The following is a 13,531-nucleotide window of genomic DNA, read 5'->3' as shown; positions in this document are numbered from 1 at the left end:
CTACTTTTGATGAAATATAGTCTTTTCTATTACAACTTATTATGACATGATTGTTGTTGTATACATAAATGTTCTTATCCATGAATCATTCACTGTTCTTATAGGTTTTTTTTTGTTTTTTTTTTTTTTAGCCTGAACTATGTAGCAATGACATGTCAAGGTAATCCAGAAAATGTAAAATCTTTTCTTAGATATGACAAGGATTTAATTTTGTAACAATTAATATCTAAAAGTCCTGTAACCCTCATTAAAGTCCTTTATAATCTGACTTCACTGGTTGTAAGATTTTGAGGGTAATTGCAAGACTTCTCTCTTTGCATACTTTTAATACGAAGTCCTGGAAAGCAATGTAAAGTCTTGCATTATCTTGAATGTATCAAGTATGAGATTTTTAGGGAATTTCTGGGATGATGTTTTCGTCCTCATTTTATAATAAAGTCCTGAAAAACACAAGAATGTCCTAGAAAAACCTGCTGCTATGAGAGTGGGACTTTGTAAGACATTTAGGTAATAAATATGTCCTAGAAATTCTTGCAAAGTCACTCTTGATGTAAGTGGGATATTCCAGGACAAATGCAGAAACATGAAGTCCTGTATTATCCCACTGCATTAGGACATGGGAGAAGTGGGACTTCACAAGGAAGTCCCAGGACTTCCAGGGATATCCTTCAATTAAGCAAAAAAGTGGGATTTATTTTCAGAGGGGCGAGCTTTGATATTTCACACAAGTATTCCTTGTGACAAGACCTTTCCGTGGGTACCAACATTTTTTACCCTGTGACCTTGACCTTGGAGTTTGACCTACTTTTTGAAAACTTTAACCTTGCTAGTAACTTTTGAACAGTAAGTGATAGAGCTTTGATATTTCACATGAGTATTCCTTGTGACAAGACCTTTCCGTTGGTGTTAAACCTTTTGACCTTGACATTTGACCTACTTGTAATTGTTTTACATTGGTCATAACTTCTAAATGGTAAATATTAGAGCTTTCATATTGTACATGAGCATTTCTTTTGACAAGATCTTTCTACTGGTACCAAGATATTTGCCCTTGTGACCTTGGTCATCTTTGGAATTGGCCATTATTGGGGGCATTTGTGTTTCACAAACACATCTTGTTTCACTTAGTGTTCTGGGGCCCGTTTTACAAAAGAACTTACAACAAAGTCACAAGTCTTAAATTGTATTACACAGTTATTAGTTTGAATGAAGGAATTAAAACGCTTCTGAAACTTAATTTTCAACATCATTTATTCACTATTTTACATTGGAGTGAATTATATTACAATAAGCGAGAGAATTCTAATATGTAAAGTTGATCGTAAGTCATAAGTTCTTTTGTAAAATGCACCCCAGGTGACTGATAAGGCCTGTGGGCCTCTTGTTTAATATATGATAAGTTTTCTGGCTCATGTATGCTGAATAATAGTTATCCATGTAATATTCAGAAATTATATTAAGCATATCTACAGTATTCTGAGTAACACTCTACTGCAGAATATATAATCTTGCATTTATATTAATTGTGTGTTTATTCTTCAATGAGCACAAATTCCCTATTTCCCACCATTCAATGTGCCTTGGGGGGGGGGGGGGGGGGGTATAGTCCTACTAGGACAGTTCTAAGTTTGATTTGTGTTTGACAAAGACAACAAATCGAATTCTTTACAAAGCTTAGAATGTATGAAATGCATGATAGATTAACCAACACAAAAGCAGCATCTGTGAATTTTTAGTACTAAAGAAACTTTATAGTGGTACACATATTGCAGAGATGAGCAGCTCTTGTAGTTCAAGAATTTCAACAACCAAATGTTTTTGTTTTTTTAGCTGGATATTGTGAGGCCATGATCATGTTGAATGAGTTGATAGCTCAACTAGATGTGTTAGTCAGTTTTGCTGTTCTGGCAGTAAGTGCTCCCATACCATTTGTTTGTCCAAGTTTGCTGAGCATGGGCAGTGGGAAAATTCGACTGACGGATGCACGTCATCCATGTTTGGAATTGCAGGAAGACATTTCTTTCATTCCAAATGATGTCAGGTTTGATAAAGGTGGGATTTTTCTTTGTGATCATGTTATTTTTCATTCATCTGTAGCCATAGCCAAATAGTAGTCCTTTCTGATTAGAATTTGTCTGCCATGATTATCAATAACTTTTTTCTCCCCCACCGCAACGCGGAAGGGGACATAGAAATGCCGATGTCCGTCCGTCCCACTTCACTTTGTGGACGCAACTCCTCAGAAACCGCTCAACAGATTTTGTTCATATTTTGTAGGATTGTTAGTCACCATGTGTAGTTGATCATATTGCGCTGCCATTTTGATTTGACAATTTTTACAGGATTTATGGGACTTTGTTGAATTTGTACGTGCTACACTTATAGGAACATTTTGTGAACGCAACTCCTCCGAAACCGCTCATTGGATTTCATTCAAATTTTGTTGGATTGTTAGTCACCATATGTAGTTGATCATATTGCGCCATCATTTTGATTCAATAAATTTTACAGGAGTTATGGAACTTTGTTGCATTTGTACTTGCTACACCATAGAAACACTTTGTGAACGCAACTCCTCAGAAACTGCTCAACGGATTTTGTTCAAATTTTGTTGGATTGTTAGTCACTATATGTAGTTAATCATATTGCGCTGTCATTTTGATTTGATAAATTTTACAGGAGTTATGGAACTTTGTTGAATTTGTACATGCTACACTATGGAAACACTTTATGGACGCAACTTCTCTGAAACCACTCAACGAATTTTTTTCAAATTTTGTAGGATTGTTAGTCACCATATGTAGTTCATCATATTAAGCCGTCATTTTGATTCGACAAATTTTAGTACAGAAGTTATGGGACTTTTGTGCTTCAACTTTTTTTGCAACGGTGGGGGACATGGCTACGTGTAGCAATCTTGTTCATTTTCAACTTCACATTTTGTTCAAATTAACTTTTATATATATTTCATGCAGATTTTTTTTAAAAATTTCTTTAAAATGCTTTCAATTAGAGTGTAATTTCTGTCCATGGGTTGTTTGTTATTAGAACTGCTGACCCATGGTTCTCCAGACTACTGAAATATATTGGTCGTCATGCACTCTGTATTATTTCTTCTTGTACTCACTAATATCGATTTTATGGGTTCTTTCATCACATAAACAGTCTCTTGCAAACATTAAACAAACTATCAAGCTTTGTTTTGAGTCATGTGACTCGTTTGCTAAAATGACAGTGAAAATTCAGTTGCCTACAATTGCGTGTTTCTGCTATGTAATTTGGGAGTGAATATCACTCTTTTAATCGATATTAGCAAGTACAAGAAGCATCATTTTTATTGGTTAGTTATGAGTTTAACATTGAATTCTACTTGCAAGTATTTAAAATCGGCCCAAGAATGAGGCACTCCAGTGGCGAAATTTCCAGTTTAAAGCTGTATGGTCCGAATTACAAAAAAAAATTTCCATCTCGTAAAAACGCTATTAAATCAACGCACGTATATGGTTATGAGGCTGTATGACATATCATACATTATTTCACCAGTTTTAACCAAAATTATTTGATTTTAAATCGATGTTTACAAATAACTGCGTCACTCTGCCATTTCAAATGACAGTCACGTGACCAGTTCAAACTTTCAGATCATCAGTGGTCTTATCTGTGTAAAGCTGTGTATTTTGTTACAACAGTACCATGCCATAAGTTTAATAGAAATTAAAATATCAAATACCTCTTAGTAATTCGTTGTTTTACGCTCTTTCAACCTTAAAACTAGACAATTGCGTATGAGCTAGTTAATACATCATGTTGGGATTCCCCTGACGTGCTTGGCTCAATTTATAGATGTCTAACACTGTATAATTTATGCGTTATCTGGAACACATCGAGCCTTTTACCGAAAACACCGTGTTTTGGGTGAAAGGCCCGTGGTTTTCCAGATGATTTATATATGTACCACACTATATTTACTTTCTAAATAATATTCTCACTGTTTTCTTTTACATGCAGATGTTTTCAAGCATGTAATTAAGGGAAAGTTAATAACTTTATAAAGTAATTAATCTGCTTTAAAGTAATTATGTACAAAAATAATACATGAACATTGGGTCATACAGCTTTAAGTAATGGTGCCAGTTCTGACGTTTTCCTGGCACAGTAAATATCAAAATCATCATTTAAAGAAACAGGAAAACGTCAGTTATTTCGGACTAACCGCGAGGATGTGATCTGTCCCGTGATGAAATCCCTCCGCAGGATAACACGGGAAAGGGGGGGGGGTCTAATACGGATCTTCGTTTGCCGTACTGTATACATAGTACAGTGAAACTTCTCCAAACCGGCCCCTCAGAAAACCGGTTCTCCCTGAATATCGGCCGATTTTCAAAGTCCCGGCAGAAACCTTAACATTTCCTTACAAAGAAAGTCTCACAAAACCGGCCACCCCTGAAAACCGGACATCGGCCACTTTTTAAAGTACAATTGTTAACAAACATGTGTAAATTACCCTTATAATACTGGTCACTATTTGAAGGCTAGAAAATTTTGGCCAGAGGGGTGATTAAGACTGGCCAGGTGTGAAAAATGATTGACCTACTGGCCAGGTGGGAAATTATCAACTGGAAGTGTGAAAAACACAAGTGGCCTCTATAAGTTCTATAGTTTACCTGTGCTGTCCAGGGTGTTAATTGGTGCTTGGCTAATCCAAGTGACCCTTTCAAATTTCTGTATGAAATGTTATAAACAGATATGCACATATTGAATGAATACAATCAATACGCCATATTGTTGCACCATGGATATAAGCAGTAGTTAATAAACAACAAACCCATGACTGTTAATGATAATTTTCAAGCAAGACTCTTTCTAGTAATAATTACCTGTAGGTACAAGCAGACTAGTTTGATCTCCACTGATAATTGATCATAGATCCCCATATCAAAGTGAGCAGTACCTACTCCATGTATTAATAGCAGCAATCAAATGGCTATGTGTTTGTTTTGTTTATTAAAACATAAGCTGAAATTCTACATAAATGCTGCTAGTCTACAGATTTCTATACATATATCAAATGCAGTTTTATTTATTAAACGGACTGTTTTCCATTATTTATACGTGTCAATGTAAAAATGTTTATTCATCTTTAATTAGTTATAGTGCTATAAATTGAAAATAAACATGTTAGTAAATTATTTTGTTTTATTTCCAATAGTGAAATAATAGTCCTTGAACACCATATTATATGGTTTGTGGTATGTCAATGCAATATCTAATAAAAATTGAGCTGAAATGTCTCTAAATGCTAAATTCTCGGTATACCGGCCACCCCTCTAAACCGGCCGTTGTTTTCGGTCCGACAGCTTGCCGGTTTAGAGAAGTTTCACTGTACATGTAATTTAACACTACACAGTAATATCAATATTCTTATGCGAAAGACATTTTTAGTTGAACTCGGCTATTGGTTTGGTGATTCGGGTTGGCGGGCGGTTGGACGTCAACAATTGGTTTCCGGATGATAACTCGAAAAGTTTACAATCTAATCAAATGAAACTTTGATATATTGTTAGGTACCAGGTAAGGAAGACCCCTATTGATTTTGAAGAAAAATGGTCAAAGGTCAAGGTCACAGTGACCGAAAATAGAATGAAAATTTCAGAAATATTTGGTTTCCGGATGCATGATAACTCAGAAAGTTTAAATCCGAATCAAATGATACTTATAGATAATGTTATGTACCAAATAAGGAAGACCTCTATTGATTTTGGAGAAAATAGGTCAAGGTCACAGTGACCGAAAATAGATTTAAAATTTTTAAAAAAATTTGGTTTCCAGAGGATAACTCGAAATTTTTTAATTTGAATCAAATGAAACTTGGATATATTATTGGATACCAGCAAAGCAAGGCCCCTATTGATTTTGGAGAACAAAGGTCAAGGTCACAGTGACCGAAAATAGATTGAAAACTTCAGACAAATATGGTTTCTGGACAGTAGCTCGAAAAGTTTAAAACTGAAATTAGTTCTTCACAATTATAAATATGCCACATCATTCCTGACTTTACAATGTATCCCATGCAACTCGGCTCATGCACCCCTGGGTGCATACATTGATTTTCATAAATATAAGAAGAGAGAGAAAGAAAGAAAGAGAGAGCACATGAAATAAAGTAGGGCATATTACACAATCTTAGGTTTTAAAAAAATCTATTATACACAAATAGTCATAATTTATCATATTTATAAACAATCAACCAGAAGAGTACAGTTTAACAAATTTTTATTGGGTCTTTACAACCCAAACATCACTACATATAAACAATGCTGCCATATAATGTTGTACATATACACATACTACACTAAAATATTATAACTAATAATTTGGCGTCCTGGGGGCTACTCATTCCTTTCTTAACAATCTATTATTAATAACAATATCTGGCTTGATCCTATCATCAAAACTGTCTGAAGTAAAAGAGTTAACAACCCTGCCTAGGGTCAATATACGCAGACTGCACTCCGGGCTGATCCCAGGAGTGTATGCCTGGGGCTGATCCCAGCAGACATCACAGAACAAGTGAACCATGCCCGGGGCTGATCCCAGCAGGCATCAAAGAAAGTGAACCATGCCCGGGGCTGATCCCAGCAGGCATCGGAGAACGAGCGGACCATGCCCGGGGCTGATCCCAGCAGGCATCACAGAAAAGTGACCCATGCCCGGGGCTGATCCCAGCAGGCATCAAAGAAAGTGACCCATGCCCGGGGCTGATCCCAGCAGGCAACGAAAGGGAACAAGTACTCTGAGCTGAACCCAGGAGAGATAACGTATTCCTGGTACTGATTCCCAGTAGGCATAAAACTGTTAGTCTAAGAAAACACTACTTACTAGTCAAATTCTATTAAACATTTAACAAACTACCTATGTACAATAAGTTATATGTAATGATAAAACTGTGGTATATACCGTAATAATAAGCAAAACCAAACATAGACTTGGGGGTAGAATTCCCCTGGAATGAACGCCAAATGAACGAAGGAATGAGTGAAGCCCCCAAGGATATAGGTATGAGACATTTTGTATGGATTGTTGACAAAACTAGTAAACCTTCTTTTGAGATTTGAAAATACAAAGTTGTTGTTGAGCTTTTTCAAGAACCTCAGAATCCGTTCTGATATATCTCACATAACAGTCAGATGTCCATCTACCTAAGTCTTTGATAATGTGGTCTTCCACCCCAGCTGCAGCAGCAGCTGTGGCAGCTCCTATTCTAAAGGAATGACCTGCATATATTGTGTCATTCAGGCCAACTTGCATGAGTAAAGATCTCAGATGCTGTATAAATGTTACCCTAAGCATCGGTACATGGTTAAATTCATCAGTAATAAACAATGGTGACTGAGGATAGCATGGCAAAGAATTTCTAAATTGCAGATATGAACGCATGATATGGACAGGTTTGAAAACATCATTTTCATAAATAGTAATATTTACACCTCGTGAAAATGGATCTGTTTTTGAAGTTCTCAACTTTACCACATAAAAATCATTTCCCAAACTGACATCAGTAACTTGTAAAAAATGTACAGAATTGGCCTTTTGACAAGTAATTTCTCCACATCTAAGAAACCCAAAATATGCACATGAAAACATACATTTCAACATAAGGTCTACGAAGGGAGAAAAAGCTCCTTTGTCCAGAACTTGCCACAATTGCTTTAAAATATCAGCTGTAATAGGTAGGCGCTTCTTGGTAACATTGTTTTGAGATCTTTTTACACCACGTAACACATAATTAAGCTGATCACAGGCTTTCAAAATATCACCATGACCTGCTTGTATGTAATAAAACCTAATACCAGCTAAATATAACTTGTTTCATATTTCAGTTTTAAAACAGATTTACAGTGTGTGACAAAGTACACTAACAAGCTCTCGTTTACCACAGGAAGACAATTAGACAGAAACGTAATCCCACTCATGCATACAAAAGACAGAAAACACTGTAAAGCTGAGCTGTACGTTCGCCTGGTTGAACTGCATAAGGAAGAATCCCACAAATGCTCGAGATGATCCTTTAGTTCTTTAGCAACTCTGAATGATGTAGGCAGGGAGTTGGTGTCAAATCTGCCTCTGGCGCAAGCATTCGGAATCTCTTCATCTGATAACGAGAAATAGAGTCTGCAATAGTATTTTTTACACCTTCAATATGTAAAGCATGAATAACATAGTGGTTGCATGCTGCATGGAAAGTGAGAGTTCGCATTAATTTCATGATGCTTTTGACTTTCGATCTTCCTTTCCTTATAATGTCAACTGTTGATTGATTATCACAGTGAAAAAGAATGCGTTTCCTAGGCCAGGCATGACCCCATATAAGACAAGCCATAACGATGGGGTAAAGCTCGAAGAATGCCATAGATGTATGCTCTTTAGAAAGGTCCACCGGAAATTCTCCTTGAAACCACTTGTTTTGATAGAAACCTCCGAAAGCTGTAGGGGTAGCGTCTGTGAATAAATGCATGTCTGCTGCTTCTGTAACATTATCATCAATGAAGAAGGACACTCCATTCCAAGAATGCAAGAACTCTGACCACATAGTAAGATCTGCTCTACACATACTGTCTAATCGCACATGGTAATGCAATTGCTCAACGGTGGTAGACAACGCTATGAGGTGCGAAATGAAAGATCGGCCCGGCAGGACAACTCTGCATGCGAAGTTAAGATGCCCTAGCAGACTCAGCAATTCTCTTTTGGTGCAAGATTTACGAAGTTTGAAAGAATTGACAATATCTAAAATCCGTTCAATTTTTTCTCGAGGTAAACGTGCTTCCATCCGTATTGAATCCAGATATATTCCAAGGTATTCAAGTTCTGTACTTGGACCTTCTGTTTTCTTCTCTGAAAGTGGAATTCCAAGTGTTCTGAAAATACTAAGGAATTTATCCATAAGTGTCTGGGCCTCACAATTTGGCGATACCACCACCAAGAAGTCATCCAAGAGATGGAGAACGTTCGGTATGTTGTACTTGTGTTCTGCAATCCAACACACGGCTGATGAAAGAGAGTCAAAAATTTTCGGACTAGATCTACTCCCAAATACAAGACGTTTGTAGAAATAATAACTGCTGTTCCACTTGATTCCATGATAGGGCCACAATTTGTATGCTATGGGCATAATCTTGAATGCATCAGTGATGTCTGTCTTAATGAGCAATGCTCCTTCACCAAATCTTTTAATAAGATGTATAGCATCATCCATAGTTACATAACTGAGAGAAAATTCTGACTTGTCGATAAGATTGTTTAGGCTTGGGTTGTCTTTATCGTTGTGTGGTGCTGACATATCTACTATGAGACGTTTCTTCTGTGAGTATTTACTCTCTGCTATACCAATGGGATTAATGCGATAGTGTTCGAAAGGAATTTCATCAAATGGTCCATATAAATAACCCATGGAAAGTTCTTTTTGTACAAGTTCTGTAACACTGTCTGAATTTAATAAAGCTGATCTCAAATTTTTACATTCATGTGCTGTCTTGGGAAGATGTTGGAAACCAGTATGAAAGCCGAATTTAAGGCCATTGAGTAGGTAATCTGTAGACTGATGATCAGGGTGGTCCGACAGAAGAGATTGTATCATGTCAGTGTTTACTGGTGTGGAAATTTCTATACTGTAGTTTTCTCTTACATCTTTTGATGGTTGTGAGCCCCAGCTAAGTGGGGCACACTCAAGTTTTTTGTGTAGGTACAATTCTGTTTCGAATGGTCCCCTTTACACTCACTGCATAGGTGTGCATTGCGACATCTGGGTAATTGACAACCCCTTAAACCATTGAAATTATTACAAATTCCTTTTCCTTCATGAAACTGCCTTTTCCTTCCATAAGAGTCCATGTCACCATTTCGTTTTTCTCCAGCAGCCCCGTATAATGGACAAAACCCAGATAGATGCAAAGTACTGTTGCAGGTGGCACAGGTTTGAGCTCTTGTGTTTGCAAACAAGTTACAAAAAAGAGTGTTGTTGCGTACAGACCAGTCAACCAAAATATTGTTGTACTTAAGATGTGAAGCTGCCATGAGGCTGAATTGCCTATGATACTCATAGAACCCCTTTCCTGGATATCTGGTAGCCATATCGATGATATCTCTTTCATACAAATCTAGTTCTTGTCTTCTCTGGGGGTAAGCTTGTCCCATTATGTTCTTATATATCCCAAAAGCCTGGATAAATTCACCGATGGTAAGGGAACGCAAAAGCCTCTTGTCTGATTTCTTAATTTCATCCTTCTCGTCTGGGGGAATGTAATAAGGAATGAGCAATGATGCCAGATTGACATCCTTACCTGAGGTGATTTGTTGCCGCAGTTGGGGCGAAATCGTCTCCACCAAAGGCAAGGACTCTGCGGAGAACCCGTATTTTGTCCGCTTAAATTCTGGGATTTGGTCGGCAGATCCGGCTGCTGCTGTAGATATACGGGCAAACGCGGTGTCCAACGTGTAATTGTCTGTTGCTACTGAACTGGTACCAGCTGTGCACAATCTCTCCTGACCTTGAGCGTTGTTGACGACTGCATGAGAGACTGACTGAGAAACTGCTCCCGGTGTCAGGGAATTTACTCTCGAAGTCAAATTAATGACATTCTGTTGTAAGGACTGTACAGTTGACGTTAACTTGGAAACAATGTCAATCAGCACGTTATTTTGACGATCATCGCCATTACTGTTTTGGTCCGTTGCATTATGGGATCTCGGAAGGTCTCTGTCATTATGAAGGTTTTCCGTTGCATTGTGGGATCGCGCACTTGCAGTATTGTCCGTATGCAAACGAATTAGCACAGATCTACGTGCATTGGCTGGGAAAGATATCCCGCGAGATTTTAAAGATTCCTTCAACTGTGCTGAAGTCCAGTTCTCCGGTAAATCGGGATTGTAGCAGTATGGCGCAGATCTTGCGCGTTTAGGCCCCATGGCGTCACTAAGTTTGGCTATCACAGTTACAAGTTAGAAAACCAAAATCCACACGATTCCAATCGAAATTGTGCCACTTGAGTTCCACACGTCTTATAAAAAATCACTATGCATCACAGTGTAAGGTTTCACGTAGAAATAAGTCGGTAAATAGGCCAAATAGAATACGAAGAAAGAAGTAGCTGCAAACGCAAGCGTCTTAAGTATGAAATGAAACAATTACAGACTCCCCCTCTGGGCATCAATGCCCCTGGTTGCTCTTATCTCATTGGTCAATTCTATATCTCCTACTGACCAAAACATCTATAATTAGAAACGCTGCCCAACAAGATTTTTATTAATTATGTCTTGTTATACAACCAATTACTAGTAAATAATAACTATACAGAGACAAGCAAACAGTAAGGTAGAAAGTACATCTTGTTTATAAATAATAATTTAATCCTATTAAATTTCAATTAAATATTTTGCCAATGTCTCTCAAAATCCCTATACCTGCAGTTTTTCAGCAACAAAAGTTTTTCGACTGTAATTCTGTCAATGATAATTTTCTTGGGTGCATCTATATTTAATTATGCCCCCCTTTGAAGAAGAGAGGCATATTGGTGTGCACCTGTCGGTCGGTAGACCACATGTTTTCCGCTCAATATCTTAAGAACCAATCACTTGATCGTAGTGATATTTCATATGTGCGTTGGTTATGAGTAGAAGAGGACCCCTATTGTTTTTCTGGTCCAAAGGTCAAGGGTCAATCTACTCTGGACATGGGAAGACCTTGTCCGCTCAATATCTTGAGAACCCTTTACTTGACACATCGAATTTGGTACACTGTTACATCCCAAGGAGTAGATGACCCCTATTGATTTTGAGGTCAATCAATAGGTCAAGGGTCAAGGGTCAAACTGAACATTGGAATATACTTACCACTCAATGTCTAGAGAACCCTTTGCTTGACAGACATCAAACTTGGTACACTTGTACATCTTCAGGAAAAGATTACCTTTCTTGATTTTGAGGTCAAATGGGACATGGGAATATACTGTCCGCTCAATATTTTGAGAACCCTTTGCTTGACAGATATCAAATTTGGTACACTGGAACATCTTCAGGAGAAGATGACCCCTATTAATTTTGAGGTCACAAGGTCATTGGTCAAACTGGGCATTGGAATATACTGTCCACTCAATATCTTGAGAATCCTTTGCTTGACAGACAACAACCTTGGTACACTGGTACATCTTCAGGAGAAGATGACCCCGATTGATTTTGAGATCACATGATCAAAGGTCAATGGTTCAACTGGACATAGTAATATATTGTCTCCTATATTATACCAAACCTGGTACATTTTCAGGAGTAGATGACCCCTATTGATTTTTAGGTCACATGGTCAATCCACTCCTGACATTGGAAGATATTGTCTGCTCAATATTCCAAATTGGTGATACTACTATCAATCAAATTATGCATGTGTTAACCATTTTCAATTTTGCACCATAGGGGGCATATATGTTTTACAAACATCTCTTTTTTACTTATACTTGAGAATTTACTGGTATAAATATATTGCTTTATCATAAGAATTATCAAAATTTCCATCTTGTGTATATTCTTATTAGCAAATTTTCCAAAACGAATTGCTTTTGTCTATCAAAACTAATACACCTTTATCGTAAAGCCATTGTTCAATTCCATACCTGGTCTCTTTCACACATGGATATTCTACAAATATGTGATCAATAGTTTCAAAATCCCTCTTGCAAAACGTGCAGATTGGGAAATCAACAATTTAAGTTTATGTAAATAATATTTACATGGAAATATTCTATGTAAGATTTGAAACTGTGTCCACTGCAATTTAGATTTAAGAACACATCTTGTCATGTACTGTTGCTGAACATTAGAATTGAGCTTAGATATTCAAAACAGGACATTTTTAGCTCACCTTAGCTAAAGGCTCAATTTAGCCGTTGTTGTCGTAAACTTTTCAGATTTTCCTCTTCTTCTCCAGAACCACTGGTCCAATTTCAACTAAATTTGGCACAAAGCATCCTTGGGTGAAGAGGATTCAAGTTTGTTCAAATCAAGGGTCTTGCCCGTCTCCAAGGGAAGATAATAGCGAAATAGTGCAAATACATTAACGACATTTAAAAATCTTCTCCAGAACCACTAGGCCAATTTCAACCAAACTTGCCACATAGCATCCTTGGGTAAAGGGAATTCAAGTTTGTTCAAATTAAGGGCCATGCCCTTCTCCAAGGGGAGATAATAGCAAAATAGTGAGAATACATTACCAACGTTTAAAAATCTTCTCCAAAACCACTGGGCCAATTTCAACCAAACTTGGTACAAAGCATCCTTGGGTGAAGAGGATTTAAGTTTGTTCAAATGAAGGACCACGCCCCCTTCAAAGGGGGAAGGGGGCGATAATCACAAAAATTTAAAAATCTTCTCAAGAACCACTGAGCCAGAAGAGTTGAAATCTACATGAAAGCTTCCTGACATAGTGCAGATTCAAGTTTATCAAAACCATGACCCCCAGGTGGTAGGTTGGGACACAATAGGG

General features: G+C 37.4%; 2 protein-coding genes across 3 annotated transcripts in view; one reads left to right on the top strand and one right to left on the bottom strand.

Annotated features, from left to right (window-relative positions):
• LOC125674155 (DNA mismatch repair protein Msh2-like) overlaps window positions 1–7,690 on the top strand; it is a 243,605-nt gene extending 235,915 nt beyond the window's left edge. For both annotated transcript variants that reach the window (XM_056158092.1, XM_056158093.1), the window contains exon 19: window positions 1,831–7,690. In XM_056158092.1, the coding sequence (XP_056014067.1) occupies window positions 1,831–2,111 (281 nt within the window). In that variant the 3' untranslated portion in view covers window positions 2,112–7,690. The remainder of the gene's footprint in view (window positions 1–1,830) is intronic.
• LOC130052607 (uncharacterized) lies at window positions 6,257–11,427 on the bottom strand. The gene is made up of 2 exons (XM_056158094.1): window positions 10,341–11,427; window positions 6,257–8,152 (listed from the first exon to the last, which is right to left on the bottom strand). Exons 1-2 carry the CDS (start codon window positions 10,963–10,965, stop codon window positions 7,854–7,856), a joined length of 924 nt encoding a protein of 307 aa, XP_056014069.1. The 5' UTR covers window positions 10,966–11,427; the 3' UTR covers window positions 6,257–7,853.
• Between the last annotated feature and the right edge of the window lie 2,104 nt (window positions 11,428–13,531).

The sequence above is a fragment of the Ostrea edulis genome, chromosome 3 (genome assembly GCF_947568905.1).
Source record: "Ostrea edulis chromosome 3, xbOstEdul1.1, whole genome shotgun sequence".
NCBI lineage: Eukaryota > Metazoa > Mollusca > Bivalvia > Ostreida > Ostreidae > Ostrea > Ostrea edulis.
This window is presented reverse-complemented; position numbering and strand designations above follow the sequence as displayed.

Bases quoted from the DNA above. Each gene is read 5' to 3' on its own strand.
- LOC130052607 (XM_056158094.1), bottom strand. From the start codon at position 10,965: ATGGGGCCTAAACGCGCAAGATCTGCGCCATACTGCTACAATCCCGAT. The intron at 8,153-10,340 runs GTAAGGATGTCA...TCTCGTTATCAG, and splicing joins GCGGCAACAAATCACCTCAG to ATGAAGAGATTCCGAATGCT.